The sequence below is a fragment of the Misgurnus anguillicaudatus genome, chromosome 17, assembly GCF_027580225.2.
Source record: "Misgurnus anguillicaudatus chromosome 17, ASM2758022v2, whole genome shotgun sequence".
NCBI lineage: Eukaryota > Metazoa > Chordata > Actinopteri > Cypriniformes > Cobitidae > Misgurnus > Misgurnus anguillicaudatus.
In genome coordinates this window covers 11,458,628-11,482,868 of record NC_073353.2, presented here as the reverse complement: position 1 = coordinate 11,482,868, position 24,241 = coordinate 11,458,628, and the positions used below count along the sequence as shown (strand labels likewise).

Below are 24,241 nucleotides of genomic sequence, written 5' to 3'. Positions count from 1 at the left end.
CCCCCTTGTTGTGGACTCCAGTTCTCAGTATTCCTCAGTCTACCGCATCTGCTCTTCATCTGGAAATCATCCTCACCTGTCAACCATTACCCAATCAACTCCATTATTTTAAGAACACAAATTACCCAATTCACAATTTTACATTTCCTTTAGTGTGTGTGTATTAGTAGCTGTTAACAATATGCAAAAGGTGCGAATCCCAGAGTAAACGATAATGCCAATCACATTTCTGGCTGACGTCAGAGGTATTCAGGCCAATCACAATGTAGATTAGCGGGCCCATCAGAAGACACAACGCTTTTCAGATCGATGAGGTTTGTAACAAATCAAGTGTTTCAGAAAGAGAGAGATTTAAGAAGCAACAATTATGAACGGTGTGGAAAATAAACGCATATTATTCCTAATACACAAAATAATGTTGTTTTTAGCAACGTACTAGGTCCTCTATAAGCTCAATGTTCCCCATTGTTGTCCGGTTTATTTTAGTGTTCCTCACCTGTATGTTTATTTAGTTCATGGTTCATTAAAGTTTATGTGTTTTTTAAAATACCATTGTCTCCGTCGTCCTTCTCAACTTGAATCATTACAGTAGGTTTATTGGAGTATGAAATTCACTGTGCATGACTTTGTGGTTTAATTTCTGGCTTAACACTTATGTCTGGCTGGCTGTGTTTGAGTAAGTGAAGAATAAGGCACATTGCTTGCAATGACAACCATCCAAATTTGTTAATAAACTACTTACTGCTGTGAACTGATTTTGTAGTGACCCTATAGTTCGTGCAGCTAAAGCTTGGCGTTATTATTTCTTATTAAAATCTATTACTGAAGTAGAGAGGTGGGCGCACAATTGTTTTACGATTTTTGCTGTTTGCATAATTTAATGGATGTTTTTATGTTGGTTTTGGCCTAGTTATTTGCTTTCAGTTGAGCTGTTTGGACAATGTAACATGGCTAATTAGCTTAGATTTAGATATAGAGGAAAATTAAGGCATTTTTATAAAACAGGCATACTAAACTTCACAAATATGTTCTTTGTGTATTTGTAATGTTTATAACTGCATGAGAAAAGAAACAAAGTCACAGAGCAGAAGGTGTTCTTTTGTCCAGGGCAGGATGAGCATCTTCAAAGGTAAAGGAAAAGGAAACCACAGGTGTAAAAATTTACATGATTGAAGACTGCAAGACGTATGTTCAAATGCGTGACGCTTAAGGCCGGATAAATGTCTATAGATTTTAACACAACAGCTTGTGTTTAAGATGGATTACTTGTACATGAAAAATACGGCTTTTTTTCTGACCCTGTTTATAGTCTTCATCCTCTATGTGAGCATTGATGCACAAGGTAAGTTACTCAAGTTTTTTTAAGATAAAAAAAATAAAGGTGGGTCAGTTTCTATAAAATGTAACCAATAACTTGATCACTTCTGCTTAAAGATATATTTTATCAAAGCATATAAGTAAATTATTAATCTGAAAGAAAGGTGCAAATACATGATAAGCTTACAGTGCAAAAGTGATTGGATGAATGTTAATCAAGTTAAAATATGTGCAAATGTAACTTTTTTATTCTTTTATCATGATATTGTCACGAATTTCCACGTTTTCGTGATCGTATCACGAATTTCTGTTTACATGAAACTGTCACATAAACAGTCGCTTCGGTTAGATTTACATAAAATGACATCCTTACCCAAACCCAACTCTAACCCTAACGCCAGGTGACAATAGTTTAAAAATCAGAAAATATTTTTAAAAATTCCGAAAAAAATTGTACAAACCAATACTTAAAGTGACATCCTAATGCAAACACCAAATCTAACCCTAAACCAAAGCGACAATGGTTGCTTTTGAGTAACCAATACATGACAGTAACACGTAAACAGAAATTCTTGATACAATCATGAAAAAACGCGGAAATTCGTGACAATATCACGAAAAAGAATAAAAAAGCTACGTGACTCTATATAAAGAAATTTCGTGAGAGCATGCCAAGACACATTAAACATAAGGGTTATTCCATCAAAAAAGTGTGTTGTTAGAAATTAATTTGCAGTAATAGATTTTTGTCAGTATTCAAGATCTGCTTTTTTTGCTATTTTTCAGTAAATTAATGAAATAAAAACCTTATTTTGATTAGAAAATTTGGCAGAAATGTTGGCAGTAGCTGACAAAACGAAACAAAAATAAAAAATGTACTTAAACACATACTCAACTGTAGGATAATTAACATATAAATAGTAAATCTAGAAAAATTTTAAACAATCTAGAATTGTTCTCTTAATTTGTTTTGTGTGTGTGTGTGTGTGTGTGTGTGTGTGTGTGTGTGTGTGTGTGTGTGTGTGTGTGTGTGTGTGTGTGTGTGTGTGTGTGTGTGTGTGTGTGTGTGTGTGTGTGTGTGTGTGTGTGCGTGCGTGCGTGCGTGTGTGTGTTTATGAGTAAGTAAAGAGAAAAGCACATTGCTACAGCACACAAGAAAACAAAACTAATAATTTAACACTTAACAATAACAAAGACAAGCATTTTTGCTATTAGACCACTTAATTCAGTAAAATGGGAATACGCTATTTTACTGCAATATTTACAGTCATTATATAATCTATATGATATTATTTTTTATTTTAGATCAACCCCAACAATGTCCTGTTTTTAAAGTTGCGCGGGGTGTTGTTCATAAAGTCTGTTTAAACAAACCTTTGAAGATCTCCTGCAGTTTGAAGACTTGTGATGAACAGCCCATCAATATTACATGGAGTAAAAAAGCGGATGACTTTGAAAAATGGATGCCAGTAAATGAAACAGATCAAATTTCATCTTCACAGAAGCATTCTGGTTTAAAAAACATAACTTCATATTTAATTTTCACAAATATATCAAAGCATCATGAGGGCCTCTACAGATGTGATTTTAGGCTACCACATATGTCAGCATTCAGCCACCATCTCAGTCTCAGGTACAGTAACTCTTTCATCTTTACAGTAAAAATAGAAAAAGTAAAAAGAAATAGTCACATTTTGAATTATATAAGTCATCTAAATCAGCCGTAATGTTTAACATTTAACTAAAACAGTTTTGAACTCCCACAGATGACAGCAATGGAACTGAAATGTCTTGTGATGAAAGTAAGAGCAGTTTCAGTTTAATAAAGGCGTTGTTTACATGATTTGTCAAATGTTCCACTTGCAATTATACAATAATAATGAATAAACGAAAAAAAGATTTACAACAAAGTAATTTAGTGTTTTTAATTAAAAAAATTTTTTTTGAGAGATGGTGTTTTTTCCTATAGTAGACCTATTACACACATTTTCTCTATATTTGCTTATAGTGCCAGAAGCAAAAAGCAATGATTCAGATCCATGGTGGGTGCCTTATTTATTTATCTGTATGGGAATAGTGATTCTGGTGTTCATTGTAATGCTCATCTCCAGTATCAGTGGATTTAACTGTGAGTACCTCATATCTTTCTATTAGATATTTAAATAGCTTATTCATAAATAAATATGTAATAACATCAATTAAACTACCATAACAATAGTCCATATGACTCTATTCCAGCTGTTTTGAAGTCATACAATAGATTTTGTAAACATAAATTGACCTGTATAACTCAGAAATCTCATTCATATTAAATATACTAAATCCTAGCATGTCATATTTAGTTAAGAGACCCATATGAACATCAGTAAATTAATCTTTTGTTTTTCCTCTATTTTAAAATGAAGTTATCAAATGTTTTGCTTTAATTTATTTATTTATTTATTTGAAGTTGGATAGCCCCTAGTGTCATTTCACTTTCACTGAATCATAAAAAGAGCAATAAAGCAAAATAAAAATAATGAAGGTTTTGAATTATAATATAGAATATTGAGAGATGTTAGCAACTAAATTGCTACAAACTGTTTAACTATAGCCAATAGGAAATTTATATTCATATATTTTATACATTTATAAAATGAGGTTATATGAAAGATGACAGTATGGATTTGATCACACTTTATTTTACGGCATCACTGTTACAGTGTAATTATACATTTAAGTACTAAGTAATAATCATTAACAAGATGCACTTACTATAGGGTTGGGGTTAGGATTAGGGTTTGGTTTAGGGTTAGTTGCATGTAATTATGCATAATTAACTGTTATTACTCTAATAATAACATGTAGCATGTGTATCAAAGACACTGTAAAATAAAGTGTTACCATGTATTTTTAAGTGAGATAATCCTCTACACTTTAAATAATGCTGGGTTATGAACCTGTTGGGTTGTAATATAACCTATGCTGGTTTGTTTTAACCCATTGTTGAGTCAGATATAAACATTTGCTATGTTAATTTAACCCAAGCATTTTAGACTGTATCTCTGCAATGTATTATTTGATCCTAACTTAGTCTTCTTAATAATAATTTTTAGGTTTAAGAAAATGCAATGCCCAGAAAGTGCAGGTAGGTTACATTTAATAAACTGAGTAATTTTGATGAGGTTTTGTAATTAACAATATTGTGTTACGTTTACAGCTTACATCAAAATTCATCTTGACAACACCTGTCAAAGATATTCTGAAGGACGAGGAATTTGTCTGTGTCCAGTACTCAGAAGTAATACAAATTAAAGAAAAAAATGTGATCGCATAAACATATTCAGGGCTGTTTCTAGGCAAAGACAAACCAGGCAGTCGCCTAGGACGCCACCAGCTCCTGGGGCGCCAAAGAGCGCATATACAATTCTGCTTCACTGACTTGAATAAGTAAAAAATGAGCACTGCAACAAAATTAAAGATAAACTCTGAATGTTGTGAGTTTTGCAGTTTTGCAAGACTGCGACCTTCTTATGTAACACATACAGTTTATAATAATTATCAAGCATTGCACTTGTAATAATTTAAGAAAAGCTATAATAAACTATAGTAAACACAGTAAATTTGTGGTTACTTACTAATAAAACTATATTCTCACCATATTTACAATGGTATTTTATTTGTAGTAAAACTATAGTAATAAATCTGCTAAAATCATGGTTACTACAAATATAAAGCCATGGGCTATTTTCCTCCTAAACATAACTGTAAATTTGGCTCACAATGGATATAAAATGAGATGCATTGTATTATTTTGAGTGTTTACATGATCACATGATTTTTACATGATTAGAATTTGTATGTATGTAATATAGCATGTATAACTGCATGATCTTGTTTAAGGGTGTGCCAATAGGGGTTTTGCCTAGGGCATCAAAATGTCTAGGAACGGCCCTGGACATAGTTTTGTTAAACTGTATAAACTTTTTTATGCTATACTGGTTAACAGCCACTAGAGATGTATGCCTCAGATGCATAAAATAACACATTGGAAACCATCACATGATGTTACTTTCCTCATCACACCATGGAAAAGTGTTTCTATAAGTTAACTGACAGTTTCTGTAGGTGTTATCCCATACTGAGAACCTCTAATCATATAAAGTAGTGGCTAATGCAACACACCATTATGGACTATTATAGACTTCCCATAACCAAAACATACAGTTAGAATAATAAATACAAAGGTAACCGATAAGACAAGTATATATCTGTTTTTTTATAATAATGTTGGATTTACAGGTTATTAGTTTATTACATTAGCGTGTTTTGTGTATATATTTACATAAAATTGACATAAAAAAGTTATTGTTTAATTGTTTAGTTCACTTAAGAGTTCAAAATCCTTACTTTGTCCAAACAGTCAGTATAGCTTATAAGCTGGTGGTTCTCAAACTGGAGGGTGGGTCCCCCTTGGGGGGCGCGAGATGGTACCAGGGAGCCCCAGTTTTATGGTAATTTTTTAAAATACATAAAAAATAAAAAATGTTATCATAAGTTCTGCTCAATTATAAACACCTGGATGAATCAGTTTGTCCAATAATGGCAGACAGGAGACAAGGAGCTGGCTGAAGTTCAGGAATTAGTGCAGTTAGGCATAAAGCCTATTAAGAAGTTTTTACAAACAAACCTTACAAAAAACAATACAGGTGTGCACCTTGAGACAAAACAATGGTACTGATATATGTTAAGATATTTAAGTACAAGGTGATTTTAAAGTAAGGCAGCTCAAACATGCATTTTAGTCTGGGATTTGGATCAGCACTGTCTGGGAAACCACCCCAATAATTTTAGTTTTATTTAAAATTTCAAAAGTTTTAAATTGTTTTATGTCATGAATTTTCTTTAGGGGGGGAGGCTGCACCTTTAGTCTGTGAAGTCAATATGTTAACAATGCTTTTCACACTGTTTGGTTGACTAGACATCTACAATCTAACCAGTAGATGGAGCCATGACTCTAAACATTACTTTAGTCAATCAAACAGTGTGAAAAGCATTAACATATTTACTTCACAGACAAAAGGTGAAATGAAAGGTTTATTTTATCTGAATTAAAATTTTAAGAAAATTCTTAAGCCATATTAGATATATAAATATTATTTGTGGTTTACTTATATGATCTTGTCTGTCAAGCAGCGTGCGCAGAGTTACGCAAATACATATGACAGGCCAGTAGGAGGACATCCTATCCCCGCCTTCAATTACTTAGCAAAGATTTGGTCAGCATTGTAAACTGCTAAACAGAAAAATAATGCTTGCTTAAAGGACAAGTTTGGTATTTTACACTTAAAGCCCTGTTTTCAGATTGTTTATGATGAAATAGAACGGTTTTGACTGAAATTTGGACATATGATGCTGGCCCAAGAATTTTTCGGTTTCTGTTGTTTCACCTCCCACCTCTACAATGTGTGTATAGGTGCACTGAAACAATCCTTCCTAAAATGCATTAAACTGTCGTTTGCAAAGACGTGAAACTCACCGAGTGGTCAGGGGTGTTCACTGATAAGCTCACACAAAAATCGCTGCAAAAGATGCTTTCCAACAGGTGTTTTAGCATTCGTTGTAAACTTGTGGACCTATTTTTCCAAACGCCTCACACCTGTACATTCTTCCGCTGAGAGCTTGAATAATAGATACTCCTGCCCAGGTGGTGGCGCTAATCCGCCTTTGCCAATTGCAAGAATAGAAACAACGTTCCCGGCGCGGAGAAATACCGTACCTCACAGCACATCTAATACAAGTCAATGGAGGCCCTGTCCCAAATGGCGCACTTCATGTGGACTTTTGGTCTCGTGGCCTTAAATTGCGCATGCTCGCTTAGTCCACGAGTCCGTAGGGTTTCCCATCTGTCATTTTTAAGCTTTGAATTGTGCTCATCAGCTCCTACTTTGCCCCCTTGATGCGGTCTTCAGCGAAGACCTCACTGCAGCAGGCTTCGCGCACTTTACCAACCCTGATGTCCTTGCGAAAGAGCAATCAGACCAATCAGATGACGGAAGGGAGGAGCTCACACTGACGGGCAACTTCTCTATTTCCGGTGTGACGCTCGAGTCTGTCCCAAAATACGACTCCGTTGCACCCACGTGGACTCGCATTAAGGGTCCCTAAAGTCTGGACTACGTGATGTCATCAAAGTGTGGACTCTAAGGAGGACCACAAGTCCAGAGTGTGCCATTGGGACAGGACCGGAGTTGGCAAAAACTACGATAAAACCTGTTGGAAAGCATCTTTTGCAGCGATTTTTGTGTGAGCATATCAGTGAACACCCCTGACCACTCGGTGAGTTTCACGTCTTTGTAAACGAAAGTTTAATGCTTTTTAGGAAGGATTGTTCCAGTGCACCTATACAGCCATTGTAGAGGTGGGAGGTGATACAATAAACACCCGAAAATTCTCGGGCTAGCATCATATGTCCAAATTTCAGTCAAAACCGTTCTATTTCATCATAAACAATCTGAAAACAGGACTTTAAGTGTAAAATACCGAACTTGTCCTTTAATCTGTATCTTGCAATTTGGCATTGTTTATGGGTTTAATGTGCTAAAGACAATAAATAAATAAATAAATAAATATCACTTATAAAAAATAAGTTATCAGAATTGAATGTTTTAGTGTTGTTTTCCCTATAATTTTGGTCTTTGCTGCCCAAGGTTTTTTTAACTGCAGGTGCAAATGCATGCAATACACTACTGAAAAACTACTATTAAAAACAGGAGATTTAAAGTTAGGTCATATTGAGTCAGATCTTGGCTGTTAGTCATGCTCCACGACCCAGAAGACTTTGAGCTTCTCTTTATATTTGCAGCCATGAACAACACTGCTTCTGTTTTCAAGAGTGAACAAAGCTGTTGTTTCAGCCATCTGAAAAGCAAACTACAGATTTAGATGCTGAACATTTAAATCTGAAAAAAGTGTAAACATTTGGCAAGATCACACACATAAATAAAGAATTGTATCCTGATATTTACTAAGCAATATAAATTAGGCTACTTTGAATCAACATATTGTAAACACACATTAGACAAACAACTGTAAACATTTGCTAATTTGTCTAAAGGGTCTGAACAAAACTTCCATATCTCTCTATACAGAATACTAGCACATGTGAATAATAGGATTCATTAAATGATGTCAAACAGGACTTCACATTAATGCATTTAGCAGATTCTCTTATCTGTGACTTACAGTGAGTTCAAGTATAGACTATACATTTATTACAACATTTGTGAATCTGTCTAGCTAAAATCCAGGCTAAAGTCTTATGATCAACGTATGAGATTTTGAACATTAACATTATTTCAGCTGAGCACTTGCTATGATACTTCTGCTTTGTTTATCAGTCGTTGAACGATGCAGCGGTTGGTTGTTGTGATATTTGTCCTGCCGTTCCTCTACTGTGATTGGACGGCTGAGTGAGAAGCGTCCTATTGTCCTGAGCTCAGAGACAAAATGAATTCATCTGTGTAGTTCAGTGACACTTTCAGCATCTATACCACCATGTTACCTTTGACCCTTTACCAAAATTGTATATACCTCTGCTCTTTATTTAAGTCACTGTGTTTATTTACTGTAAGACAGCATACATTTACAATGGTTGATGTGTTAACCAAAGTGATGGTTAACCAAGACCTGTTTTATATATATACCATCACAGTGGCCAGCTTTCTTAAAAAAAGATAATGAGAGAAAGGAGGAATATGATAATATCCTAAACATTGTTTTAACTTTGTGATTCAATAATTTGTGCATTATAGTGTTAAACTCTACACTCTAGGAAAGGATGTGTTAATTTTTGCACATTTTTTATGTTATGCTATTAACACATTACGTGTCATTTTGTGTTGATTTTGTGTTAAAAGTATGTTTCACTAAAAACACAAATATGTGTGTATTCTGAGACAACGCATTAAGTGTGTCGTCTCTAAACTAACACTGATGGTGTTGTTTTTAATACATCCGTTCTAAGAGTGTATGTGCAATCCAAATATGCAAATCTTTAACCTTTATACTAGTTATACAGTATCTTCTTTAAATACTGCGCCACAAGGATTTTCAATGTAAATAACTTGTTGTCTTGTCTAGAGAAGGTTCACTGGTGATTTTTGGCTGTAAAAGCAGCTGAGGAAACATGAGGAAACTTTCTTCAGGTAAGCGGTTTCCAGCAGATCCAATGAACTTTGTCAATCTGTGGATAGAGGACCAAACACAGTAGCACATAATGTAAGAGTATGTAAAAAAAGTACATTTGTTTTGTGATCTGAAACATAAGGGCGACAACACTTTTTTACACCACTATATATTCATTATGTTGATATTCTTATAACTTCCACCAGCACATGAGCCACAAGAAACTTTCTCACACTCAAATATTAAAAAACAAACCTGAGAAAGACATCAATTGAACAGAAAGGCTCTTAATGGGAAAAGCTAAATATCAAAATCATAAACTAATAACTAAGAATACAAGAACTATCATTTTCAATTATATTTAATAGAAAAAGTACAGTTAGTGTATCTCAAGGGTTTTTTGTTCATGAAATAGGCCTATAGGTCATTACAATAAAGCAGAAATAGGTCACAGGAAGCGTTTAACACTTCCTGTTTTGGTCCTGAAGAAAACACTTACATTCAACTGTCAACTTTTGTTTCTTGTTCTCTTCTTACTCTTCTGGGTACATTTTGCTCTTCAGGTTCTGGTCACATATATATAAAACAAACACATACATACACACACAATGAAAAGCCACTCATTTAAATATTACCAAAAATGTTCAAATAGAAATGGATTTTTATTAATAGATTTACAATGTTTATATTTTCTTTTAATTTCAAACTATTTTGTTGAACGGCTTCACACAAATCGTTTTGGGATCTCTGAGAAATGGGGTAATATTAAATTTATATTTTGGAAACATGAACCATTTAAACCTGTTGTTGGGGACTCCTTAAAGGATCGGTATGTAGGATTGTGGCCAAAACTGATACTGCAATCACAAAACTTGTGGCTAAAACTGGTACTGCAATCACTCAGCTGGTATCCAATACACAAAATGACAACATAAAAATCAGTTGAGGGCTGCAACTCCACTTTTTAAATGATAATATCCTGGCCAGACCACTGTTGTGAGTGATTTAAGTATTTGAAATGAAAATGATTTCTTCATGTCTAGTGACATATCAGGGCCATTTTATGATTAATTGATACATTTCTTACATACTGTTCCTTTAACAATATTAGGAAGCTTAGAAATTTAACCTGACTGGCACTTTAACAAAATAAATAATCCTTATTGTATTAAAGGGGATATACATGCATTGTTACAGAAATAAAAACCTTGATTTCCCCCTTACTTTAAAACATATGACAACCCAATAATAATTAAACAAATACAAACTTACTTATTTTAAAGGACAAAATGAAACCTTTATTAACCAGTGTTCTATTGCCCTTTTGCTTCAGTTATTTTCCTGTTAGGGTTTTCAACCGCCATCTGATAGCGGTGTGGGAACAGGGGCATCACTACACCCCTTTTACTAGGGCAACCCTATATCATGAAATTATGTACCTATAGGCATGTATGGACCAACGTGACAATGTCACGTTTCGCCGCGTTTGAACCTGAGCATGTCACCCTTTTCTGTTTGTGTCACTGTCACGTTTTGGTTACTCAACTTTTTTGTCCTATTTTCAAACCATTGTCGCTTCGGTTTAGGGTTAGATTTGGTGCTTGCGTTAGTTTGTCACTTTAAGTATTGGTTTATAAAAAAAAGATACAAGACTTATTATTTTATATTTTCTAAACTTTAACCAAATGTTGCCTGACTATGAAGGTATATTTGGTGCAAAACAACTGCACACCTGTGACAGTGGAATTTGTATTTGTAGAGATTATCCACACATGTGTATCAATAAATTTGAAGTCACAGATGAAGATTTGCAAACTTGTGGATTTTTTTTCTTTCCCTCAAATACAACACAACAGTTACACCTTCACAAATCCTTCAGTGCAGCTGCACAAATCCCATTTTACAAATCACAGATTAAGAAACTCACAAGCTCACGATTTTTGCTACAATTGCTGCAGTAAATATGGTGCAAAACCTACTTGAACACCTGCATCAAAGTATGTGAAGTCACACACAAATTTTGTACATTCGCAAATCAGTTTGTGCATCTGTGCGATGAGAGTTGCATGTGTGTAAAAAAAATTTTTCACAAATATTTTTTTATTTTTGAAATATTTTCTAGCACAAAGTACATAAATACAACTGCTTGAATCTGCTGCTACGAGTTTCAAACACTCTTTTTTGTGTGCTCTCTGTTTTGCACCAAATAACTCGAGATAAATGGTGCGAAAGTGATTTGTATACCTGTAGGCTATGTTCAGCACTTCCCACCAGGTGGCGCCCGACACTCACTGAAGCAGAGTTTATTAATTACCAGCAATGTTTCAGCAAGGTAAATCGCCTTTATCAAGGTATTATTTTCACCAAGTGGAGAACAATATAAATGGGAGTGCTAATTATACACAGATGAAGGTAATTACATACAATATTCCAATGATTCATTAGTAAACAAAATATAAGTTCCATAAATCTCAAACCATCAATATTAGATTAAAAAAAAGCAGCAAATACACACATAGGCCTACATATAAATAAGATACTAAATGATGTAAGACCCATTCATTTTTAATAGTATAATACCTATAAAAACAACCCAAATCAAAATCTTCTTTTAAACCATGTGTGGCCAATGTTCGCATTTAATATACCTAAAAGGCCTCCTGTCTAGGTAAAAATTGGTCCAACTCACCTCACCTTCTAGATGAAAATACCCTCTCAATTCCTATATACAATAATGAAGTTATAGGATGATTAAGTTCAACAAAATGCAGTGCTGATGGAAGGTTCATATTTCTGCATATTATTGCACTCTGATGTTTCACGATGCGTGTTTTATACTCTCTATTTGTTTTCCTACATATGATTTTCAACAATGACAGTGTTAAAGTGGTTTCTGTTGGTATAGATGGAGAAGAGAGGTCCAATCTAACTAATTTATCTCCTAGATTACATTCACCTATATTCAGTTAGCCTATGTTTACTTTACTGACACAGCAATGTGCTCAGGATGGTAAAATAATTATTTCAATGTATTACTAATAAACAACACAAGTCTTGGGCATACGTACATGTTTTGAAATCTATAGTTTTTTTATTTTTTTTTTTTTTTTTTTGATGTGTTAGAAGTCATATATGTAGAGCAGAGAAATAAGACATTTTTTCCTGGGGTGCATGCCCTAGAAAAATACATGTGGACCTTGGTATTATAAAATCCTCTGTACAGCCCTGCTCATGACAATAAGAATCCACTCTCAATAGTGTATTACGAGCTGTAGGTTTTTTAATCGGATCCCTATATAAAAAATTACGAGCTACCCACAAGTCTAAAAAGCTGATTTGATTTGTGTATTTGCTGCTTGTATTTTTTAATCTACTTATATTGATGGTTTGAGATTTATGGAACTTATATTTTGTTTACTAATTAATCATTGGAATATTGTATGTAATTACCTTCATCTGTGTTTAATTAGCACTCCCATTTATATTGTTCTCCACTTGGTGAAAATAATACCTTGATAAAGGCGATTTACCTTGCTGAAACATCTGGTGCGAAGTGCTGAACATAGCCTACAGGTATACAAATCACTTTCGCACCATTTATCTCGAGATATTTGGTGCAAAACAGAGAGCACACGAAAAAGAGAGTTTGAAACTCGTAGCAGCAGATTCAAGCAGTTGTATTTATGTACTTGTGTTTGTGCTAGAAAATATTTCAAAAATAAAAAAAATATTTGTGAAAAATTTTTTTTACACACATGCAACTCTCATCGCACAGATGCACAAACTGATTTGCGAATGTACAACATTTGTGTGTGACTTCACATACTTTGATGCAGGTGTTCAAGTGGGTTTTGCGCCGTATTTGCTGCAGCATTTGTGGCAGGAAGCGTGAGCTTGTGAGTGTCTTGGTCTGTGATTTGTGGGGTGGGATTTGTGCAGCTGCACTGGAGGATTTGTGGATGTGTGGCTGATGTGTTGTATTTGAGGGAAAGAGAAAGGGATCTGCGGGTTTGCAACTCTTCATCTGTGACTTCAGGTTTGCTGATGCGCATGTGTGGATGATCCCTGCAGGTGCGGGTTCCACTCTCACAGGTGTGCAGTTGTTTTGCACCAAATATACCTTCATACCTGGCGTTAGGGTTAGAGTTGGGTTTGGGTAGGGATGTCATTTGATGTAAATCTAACCCTAAACCGAAGCGACAATCGTAAGAAATTAGGACAAAACAGTTGAGTAACCAATACGTGACACAAACAGAAAAGCGTGACATGCTCACGTTCAAACGCGGCGAAACGTGACATTGTCACGTTGGTCCATACGTGCCTATAGGTACATCATTTCGTGATATTGGGTTGACTAGGGGCACGTGCCCCAGTGTAAATCTTTTGTGCCCAGGTGTAAATCTTAAGTTTACATTTGATCATTTAACTAGTATATTCCTTTACAAAGATAATAGTGGCAAAAACGGATCTATATGCAATGTATTTAAACAATTTACGCTTGTAATAGCAACGCAGCAGTCGCACTGACGCATACACGCACAAATCCATGTCCGCGCGTCTTTGCGTTCATCCGAGCATAATCGCATTCAAAAGTCCAGGTGGCGCTTCGTGATTGAGTTAGCTTATGAAAACATAACGAAACTAAAGTAAGTTTCTAAATAATAATGATAATCTTATTTTGACTCGATCACTTGGCTTCTGTAGATGGACATCATGTTCTCAAATGTTTTGTGCAAAGCAGGGAAAGGGAAGCAGAAATTAGTTTAAGTGAGGTAAGACAAACTAACTTACATCCTTACCCAGTCAGGCCTCAAACATTAGAGGAAAAATCTCATCTTGTCAAGTAAAATTGTATTGTTGCTGAGAAAATCCACAGATGTATGTGTTATACTGTTCTGTATTTTCAGATATTAAATTAATATTTAGTTTACTAATAATATTTAGTTTACTAATATTTAACTCTAGGACACCACAAAAATAGTTAGCAGTAACTATGACTGAGATTATTTTAGTATAGCAGTCATAAAATGACTGGTTTCTTAAAATATTATTGTAAAAATAAGTTATGAATCATTGTTATCATTGTATAATGAAGAAAATATTTCTCTGCTGTTATTATTTCCAAACATTGTATGCTATTTATGCCTCCAAACATGTTACTAATGTTAGGTATGATGAAGATGATACTTAAATATTTTTAAATACATATTTATCTTTCGCAGCACCTGTTGCACTGTAGAATAGTGGGTTAGGCAAAGGACATATAGAAGTGTTGCACACTTCTTGCACACTACAGGCTTTCAAAAAAGTCAGCAAAAAATGGGGGGCCTGTGCCCCAGTCGAGCTTTATGTCTAGCAACGCCCCTGTGCGGGAGCATGTGACGTCACAGACTAATTAATTAATAATGAAATTCGTTGACAACCGCCAGCCCTTATTATTTGTAAATATCTTTTCATTATGTTTATGCATTGCTATAGTATGCTCACCATCCTTACGCAGGACACACTTCCACAAACAGAAACACAGGCAAAGAACCAGGAGAAAAGCTACAGTAGTCACAGAGATCAGGATAGCGAGTGCTGTGCCAACTGGAAAGACACATAGAGATGAAGCCAAAAGAACAAATGCCTGCATTGTAAGTCAACAGCACTGAACATTAATCTCTTTAGGATAAATCACTGCATTGTACCCATCACATTTGTAGCTCGCTTTGCATAAAAGTGTCTGCTAATATACATAATATCAGCAATATCTTTGATCTGACAGCTCTTCATGTCAATACACTGTCAGAAAAAAATGGTCAGAATATGTACCCCAGCTATCACTGGGGCTGTACCCTTTCAAAAAGTACAGCTTTGCACCTAAGGATTTCATTGTAGTACCTCAGAGGTACATATTTCTAGAGCTTATTAGTACCTCAAAAATACATATTAGTATCTCAAATTTACATATAGGTACTAAATGTTTAACTTTTTAAAGATTAGTGCCCCAATGACAGGAAGGGTACATATTTTGACCATTTCTTCTAACAATATAGGTCCTTAAGGTACAGTAATCTACCCAAAATTGTATTCTGTTTTTTATTCCTGCAAGGTACAAAACAAAAACTTAGGGTACAATCCCAGTGACAGAAAAGGCACAGTCTCCAACCTTTTTCCGACAGTGTACAGCCATGCTGATATTTACTTTTGTGATGATGCTTTTATACAGTTCTATAAACAAGAAGTTAATATGAATAAATTATGCTTTAATATATATGACCAGTTTTCTTTTTAAGATATTTTCTTGACTTCTAAGTTATTCATCCAAGTATCCTGAGTTTTGCAATGCCAATATTTTTGTCTGTACTTGCATAATATTAAAGGGAAAATGCCATATGCTGTAACTTGCTTTATATTGCAATATGCTGTTTGTGATACAATAATGCCTGTAAAATCACTTGAAGTAATCAATTTATTGAAACCATTTGTGACATTTCAATAATTTCAATATACCTGCCAGTCCTATTTCTGTCCAAAATTCACTTGCTTAAAGCCGGACATACTTTACAGGGAGGGACAGAAAAAACACTAACGAATGATGTGCTCAAAATGGAATTATGTGCTGTGAATTTCTTATGATATCATGTTATGATGTTATGACCTTAAAGGTGGTGTGTAGTTCAAATGTAGCGCCATCTAGGGGCGAATTGCAAATTGCAATGGCTCAGTCTAGAGCTCAACCCTCTCTTTCTTAAATGCATAGTGAAGCTAGGGTAGCCATCGCAGAACAAACATGTCGTCTACGACCATAGATATGTACACTATATGTCGCCTTGGGGTTCTAAGCATGCGTCAAAACATGCGTGGAACATGGGTCTTGTCATAGGAAGTAGCTAGGTTATGCTGCTATCTCCGCCTGTACTTCGAATTCATGGACGATGCCGGACTTTTGTGCTGCGTATGGATATTAGGCCTACTAGCACTATGCATTATAGTTAGAAAAAGTAGGGTAGCACTTTATTTTACAGTACATGTACGTACCTTGTACATATATGGTAAATAAGTTGTACTTACCAACAAATGTGTGGTACTTACTTTTAGGTATCTACATGGTTATTAATTAGTATCATTACTGTACTTACCAGTGGTACATACTTGGTAGTTATTATGTAACTCTAGATAAGTACTGGGTAATAACAGATACATACTTATAGTTTAGGTATACTGTAACTAACGAGAACTGTACCTACAAATCAATGTACAACACAAGTATTAAGCACTCACAGGCAAGTCAGGATAAATGCCAGGCTCTTATAGTGCACATACGATAATAACTAATATCAAACACTACTGTACTTACAAATTGTATATACATGATAAGTGTGTGGTACCTGTAGGCCAGTGTAAGTTAATGAAAGGCACATATGGTGTATGTATACTGTAACTAACAAGAAACACTACTGTACTTACAATTTGTATATACACAATAAGTGTGTGGTACCTGCAGGCAAGTGTAAGTTATACTTATACCATACTTACATGATAACTAAGAACAAACATTACTGATGTGCCATTTTGGTACTCAGTATCTTTGTCCTTTAAACCAAGCATTAAATCACCGTATGCATTAACTACTGGGTACATTCACTAGTACGTCCGTGGTAAATGCATGACTGTAAAATAAAGTGCTGCTTTTTACACCGTTATTACATAGGACCTACCACCTAAGATATAGTATCATATACATGTCACTGTGAGGCAAACCCAACCATCGACTATCTTATGCATTAAGTACTGGGTACATTCACTAGTACACACTTATTGTGTATACACAACTTGCAAGTACAGTAGTGCTCGATACCAGTTATCATAAATGAACACTATAAATACCTGTCATTTACCCTAACTTGTCTGTAAATACCAAATACTTACATTGTACATTTATTTGTAAGTACAGTAAGGTTTCTCGTTAGTTACAGTATACCTACACCACAAGTATGTATCTGTTATTACCCAGTACTTATCTAGAGTTACATAATAACTACCAAGTATGTACCACTGGTAAGTACAGTAATGATACCAATTAATTACAATATAGATACCTAAAGTAAGTACCACACATTTATAAGTAAGTACAACTTATTTACTATATATGTACAAGGCAAATACACGCTCTGTAAAATAAAGTGCTCCCAAAAGTAGATTTTCATAATATCAAAACTTACATTTTTCTCTGAACTCAATGCTAAATACATGTCTGACTATTGTAACGAACCAAAACAAAACCTAAAAAATCGCATTCATGACGATTTATAGTGATTTTATTTCCGATACACCATTGCCTATAATGACGCTGATGCAGGGTTCCCCTGTTTCAAGATGGCGGCTCTAGTTGACGCATTTGTTCCAATGAACTGCTGTAGCCAAGGCAACATCTAGTGTACATATCCATAGTCTAAGACAACATAGTGACAAAACACATAAAAACAAAAACAGTTCATTACATAAGGTCTTACACATATACCACTAAAAACATACACATTGCACCTTTAAGTATCAAAAGTCAAAATAGCATTAATTTAAGTGTAAAAGAAAATACTTCAGACTCACTCTTAGTGTTCATAGAAACAGCAATAGCGGTCTCCAGGCCTTTGTGGTGAACAAGACATTTGACCGAAACATCCTTCAAGAGTCCAGCCTGTATGGTTAAGGTACTGATAACCAGCGTTGTCCCATCACTTTGTTGGATAGCGGTGGTTACAGGTGGACCAATGGTCCTGTTATTACCCTCCACATTCCACACGATTTCAGCCTGTGGCCGGGCAACAGCCGTACAGTTTGCTTCAATCACTCCTGGAGTTTTGGTCTTGTAACTTACTTGAGGTTTGGGCAGGACTTTAAAGGTACAACACATAAATTGCTGTTAAACTTTCTATTCTTCTGGTTTGTACAGTAATGCTTGCTGTAATACAGTACAAGAGCAAATGTATGATCCTGACACATCTTATATTAACTTTACAGAATGAAAGCCATTTGTCTCGATGTGAAAAGCAAATTGTCTCTGTAAATCAACAGATATGAATGGCATCCCTTAGTGGTTACAGCCCACATTCAGCTCTAAGCTACAGAGATGCCTATTCAAACCACAACACTTGCTGAAGATTTATACGCTTCTCATTCATACAGCAGACAAGGTATTGACATTCTTGGAAAACCATGACCCTTTCAGAACAATACAGGATTGCCATGAATAAAAGATGAGTGAATATGATTAAGTAATACAAAGGTTTTGTGTTTTTGTTGTATCATGTTGAAGTCTTTCATTTTGAAAGTCCTGCTATTGCTCATGGTCTATGTTTTTTCTTGTGTCATCTGGTGCATTTAAGTCATGTCGGACATGGCTTAACCAACAGACACAATGCCTGTAGTTGACAATTGTAAGGCTTTTTATTTACAGCAAAATAAGCTGTCTGTACAAAATATAACAGTTAATAAATAATGTTATCATTTACAGTAATGATGGTTGCTTTCGAAACACTGCTTCGTGGGCTTTGAAACGTTTACGAATCTTTTGTTTCGAATCATTGGTTTAGAGCGTGTTTCAAACTGGCCAAATCACAGTGTCTACTATCCTTACTAATTTCGGGTCAGTTTAATTATTATAATTGTTTATAAAATAAAATGTTTCTATTGTGTTTGCTGGTCATTTTGCATTTAAAGTTTTTTATAATAAGTGACATAAAAAATCAAGGCCGATTGTTTGGGAACATTTTGAGAATTTGGAAAACAATGTTGTTAGGTCTATGTAATCACCTGACATATCACTATAATACTAATATTTATGGACATTTCTTTATGTCATTATGTTAAGGCCTAGAGCTCATTGCCTTTACACATTTTGACCAGCCGGTGCAGCCAGCGTGTATGGTGTTTCAGAGTTTTGAACTTTAACATGCCCTTGATATCATAAAAAAAGACTTACTGGACAACATGCAGTTCTTGAACACACATCTTATTTGTTCCTTTGTTTTTTGTGTTTCTCATTCTGATTGGTTCATTGTGTTAATTGTCTTCAGGTATACCTTGTTAATCTTTAATTGATGACTGTGTCCGAAATCACACACTCGCTCGATAGGTACTTATTTAGAGTTAGTAAATACTTAACAAGCCTATAAAAGTATGTGTGTAGTATGAATAAAATCCAGACATACTTTATTCACAATGCTGTCATTGTCATTTGACCTAACAATGTCAGTTGCATCATGTCGTCTACAATCACAAATACACTCCTATGGCCTTATCACTAGTGTCAATTGAATGCACACTTCAGAATCCTGCCTGAAAAAGTACTATCTAGACATACTTTTGTCACATACTGTTTCTTGCATATATAGATGCAGCCCCTGTGTATAAATACCCAAGTGTTATTAATTCCTTGTTGTTCTCTTTGTCCATGCTCATTGTCCAGCCTCATCTCACAAGAAATGGTACGCATTTTACAAGTTGACTAATTTGTATGATTTCGTACAAAGTGAATCATACAAAAACATATGATTATCATAAAAACAATAACGAAACCCCACCGCTAACCCTAACATCACAGGGGCAAAAGCAAATCGTAAAACAATGTACGAATGGGGTCGTCCGAATAAATACGAATTAGCCACCTCGTAAAATACGTATGAATTACTATGAGAAAACATTGCATTGTCAGGTTCACATTTTGTTCACCATTGGAATTAATATACCTTAGTTTATCTGCACACAGCTCCTGTTTCCAGTTTTATGTTAGGACTGCAACGATACACTTAGAAAATAAAGCTCTGTCATTATTTACTTACTTTAATTTGCTTAAAACATGTATTCTGTAATTAGTCTTAAAAAAAAAAAAAAAAAAATTTGAGCAATTGTTATGCAGCACTTTCCATACAATAACAGTTCATAGTCACTAAGCGTTAAAATACTGTAAATACTGTGAGAGCAACATGAAAAGGCCATATGACACATAAGACAGCTTAGTGCGAGGAACAGATTGTAAGTGTAGTCACTATTCATTCATAACTTACATCGAAACATAAAAGCTTGTGTCTGCTCTGCATCTACTTTTAGTTGTAGATATTATTACAACATATTAGAGTCATACGGAAAACAGACACAACTTTTTAAACAAATGTGATACACAGTACAGGTCATGTGTAAGAATATATAGTAATACTTGATTCTTTTCATGGGATTTTGATCTTTAGGCCTGACCCTGAATGTTGGATTCACAATTCATCAGTGGCGGCTGGTGACTGCTCATCCGAGGGGCGCTAATTCAAAATATGTGTTCCGAGTGTCATGTGTGTTGCTTGCATTTTCAAAACATGTGTTTGTTGCATCATGTGAACCATGTGCATCACGTGTTTTGTCAAAATAAGTGCCAGCTGTACACGCGTCAAAACCGTTTATGATAAAAAGACACTCCCTTAACACTAAACTCTGATTACGCATGATATTATGCAAGTATCTGGCAAACACGAGCGTTTCTTTTATCATAAACCCTTTAAACGCGTCTGCAGCAGGCACTTATTTTGAGAAGACACCCAGGATCTCTTGAGGCGCAGAGCACATATTTTGAAAAAAAGAACCACACACACATCCCGCAGCACTTTTTAGCTCGGGCGGCCTGCCTAAGCTGCGAGACCCTACCGTCTTAACTAGGTCGTCCAAAAAAAATTATAATAATTTGCTGCACAAAAGGCCGTCAAGTGCATCTCGGAGAATAGCGCGGACGCGCTTCACATCGCGAGCGTGCTGGCACGCCACACGGCCGAAGTGAGATAAAGACGTTGTCTGTCATGTCTGGAGGATAGCCAAACACGTGTCCGTGAGAACTGTAAGTGGACTTATGTTTTGGGTTTATTTAAGCCTATTATTGTATTCGTTTATAGTTCTTGCAAATTTAAAGTAAATTAGCAGGTGATTTTGTTGTTTGAGCAACCTGCTAGCTAGGTTTCACGTGCCTGTTGATTAGATATAATTGTTGAGCGCTCTTGCTCCCGTTATTTATTTGCATTATTTACATGCTACAGTAGTCACACTCCTTTAAGATAATGTAATTAATTGTGGGAAATAATCCGTTTTTACAATCTTCGCACTATCTATCATCGTTCGCCAGACGTTCTACAACATCTGCTTTAGTTTGTGTTTATTAACCCTTTAGTTTCACTTCATCACGCAGCCATTCCTGTTAGAGGTATCTGTTAAAAACATTTGAATTCATTAATAATCTAGTACTGTATGTGTTCATTTTCTGTCATAGTTTCTTCAAAATTAAGTTTCATTTGAGTGTTTTAAATAAAAATATTTTAAATTTCATCATGACGCGTACGCCCCGCCCCTTTGATTGTCACAACGATTGTTGTGACGAACTTCGCATCAAGCGCCCTCGAAAAAAGAAGTTACCAGCCACCACTGCAATTCATCAAAGTTTCTTTCACAAACAGCACAAAGGTTTGGATGAGTAAATAATAATTTTATATAGTTTTTCTTCTGTAAGCAATGGCAACAAGCAAGCAATGAATGTTCATCTGAGAGAGAAAGAGAGGAGCACTGTTACTGAAACAGTGACATAGTCATGCACTTTAGCAGGCTGAATGAATCACAGATCTCACTGTCTCAACCTCCTACAATCAGTTTCTTTTACATCTCTCTCTCTCTATCTCTCTCTCTCTCTCTCTCTCTCTCTCTCTCTGTGCTTGTTTAGACTGGTCCTGTCTTCTCTGCCACTGTACTACCGTCCTACCAGCTGCACTGATTTTTTTTTCATAGGAAAGGCTACTAGATGTGGATTTCAGACAAACTGCGACTAGCACCCTGAAATGATGTTGTATCCTTAAAACAGTGAGGCTTACCATATACAGTGAGGCAACTTGTGGCGCTCTTGGTCCCATCTGGGTACGTGTGAAACTCGCATGTGTAGCAGCCTTCATCTTCAGTTTTGACTGGCCAAAATGTAAGCTGTGTGTCAGATAGTGAAGGGCTCAGACTCACACGCTCCATGTACTCTTTTTCAATTACGGGGTCACTCTGCTTAGCAAAAAAGGCAACCTCACGGGTTTCAGCCTTGTTCACGATCTTCTTCCAAAATAACTGCTTGACTTTCTCTGCCAGGCCGTACCGACAGGCCAGAGATGCCTCTTTGCCACCCACAGCAGTCTTATCACCATCTGATATCACTGTTGCTGTAGAGATGAAACAAACTATAATAAGGCTTTTTCATAGTAGGCTATATTCTTTTATACTATACTAAGACCTTATGATTAATGCACTATGTATCTACCACCAAATGCATAAATGTAAATGTTTCCTCTATTACATGATGTGACTCACCTGTGACAGTAAGGCAGGTCTGTCCCTCTCGTGAACCCTTGGAATAAATATCAAAGATACAAGTGTAACAGCCCTCATCTCTGTAGCTGACTCTTTTGATGGTGATGGCGCTGGCATCACGCGAAGAGGCGGCGAGCGTCACATGCTGTTGACCGCTCACACTGTCCTGCTGACCAGGCTGGTAGCTGATCAAGGTCTGGTTCTGTGCATCCATCCAGCGGATCTGATGAACCGTTTCTCCTTTAGACTTGACAAGTGTGCAGCTTAAAGTGAAGGGCTTGTCAACTTGAGCCTCATAGCGTGCTGGAACTGAGACCCTGCCTAAGACAGCAATATTGGAACCAGTGAAAATGCAAAGCTTAAAAGCAAACAAGAATAAAATTACTGCAAAGGACACACCTTGTAGTCTGGACACCATTATCAAAGACACACACATCTGTAGACATCTCGACAAGGAGACCACAAACATCTTCGCCTAGTAGAAAGGAAATGTGATGAAATGTCTCATTGACTTTAACATCAGGCGGGGTTCAATAACTGAGATGTCCCATGCATGGTTCGAGGCAAGTGTCATTTCAGACTATATGATGAAATAGTCTTCTGCAAGTTTGTTAGCAGTTACAGTGTGTAAAAAAATGCTAAGCGAGTACCCTGTATATTGAGATGGCATTTAACTTTCCAGGTCAGGGTTGACGTGATGATTTTTGTCAATTAGTGTTTCTTCCAACATCTTACTGAATGGCCACCATCTGTGTATTATAGACAAACAAAAATATCAACACAACTTTTAAAGTAAAAATAAAACATAAAGGTATCTAGGCCGAAAGTTCAATTTTTTTTCTTTTAAATAACACATCTCACATGAAAAAAATACTGTTGTATATTGTATTATTTACTAGTGAACTGTAGATAAATTCCTAGAGTTTATAGCGTTTTACCTTACTGCAGTAAATATTATGATTTGCTACAGTTAGTAATACTACATAATAGTCTTATATACATTAAGAAAGTGTGGTAGGCCTTATTATTACTATAGTATACCACAGTATACTGCAATTCCCTATAATTTACTAATAAATAGTACTTACAGTATTTATCATAATTGAAATAACAGCTAGATATTGATAAACTATAGTTAACAATAAACTTTAGCATTTGTTAATAATTAAAACAACAACATACAAATTAAATAAGTAAATAAATTATCAAATCATTTGCCATCTGGAGAAAATTATAAGAACAATGTTTAATATTAAAGTAGACTTGAGTAACTGAGTGTAAGTAGTATCAGTGTGTCAAACTCTTATCAATATAGTTTTCGAATTAAGGGTGGATTACAACGTACCTCTGGGGTGTAGATGTCCTCGGGTCACAGCTGTAGATATACACAACAACACACTCA

General features: G+C 35.5%; 1 protein-coding gene across 3 annotated transcripts; it reads right to left on the bottom strand.

Moving 5' to 3' along the window:
* Window positions 1–8,928: 8,928 nt before the first annotated feature.
* LOC129451756 (OX-2 membrane glycoprotein) lies at window positions 8,929–23,630 on the bottom strand. Of its 3 annotated transcripts, XM_073854975.1 has the most exons (8): window positions 23,490–23,630; window positions 23,239–23,314; window positions 22,840–23,160; window positions 22,362–22,691; window positions 18,076–18,360; window positions 14,971–15,072; window positions 9,983–10,049; window positions 8,929–9,541 (listed from the first exon to the last, which is right to left on the bottom strand). In XM_073854975.1, exons 2-7 carry the CDS (start codon window positions 23,306–23,308, stop codon window positions 9,985–9,987), a joined length of 1,173 nt encoding a protein of 390 aa, XP_073711076.1. In that variant the 5' UTR covers window positions 23,309–23,314; window positions 23,490–23,630; the 3' UTR covers window positions 8,929–9,541; window positions 9,983–9,984. The 3 variants fall into 3 exon arrangements, with proteins under 3 accessions (XP_073711076.1, XP_073711077.1, XP_073711078.1); XM_073854976.1 differs by lacking the exon at window positions 14,971–15,072; XM_073854977.1 differs by lacking the exons at window positions 8,929–9,541; window positions 9,983–10,049; window positions 14,971–15,072 and adding an exon at window positions 17,610–17,920.
* Between the last annotated feature and the right edge of the window lie 611 nt (window positions 23,631–24,241).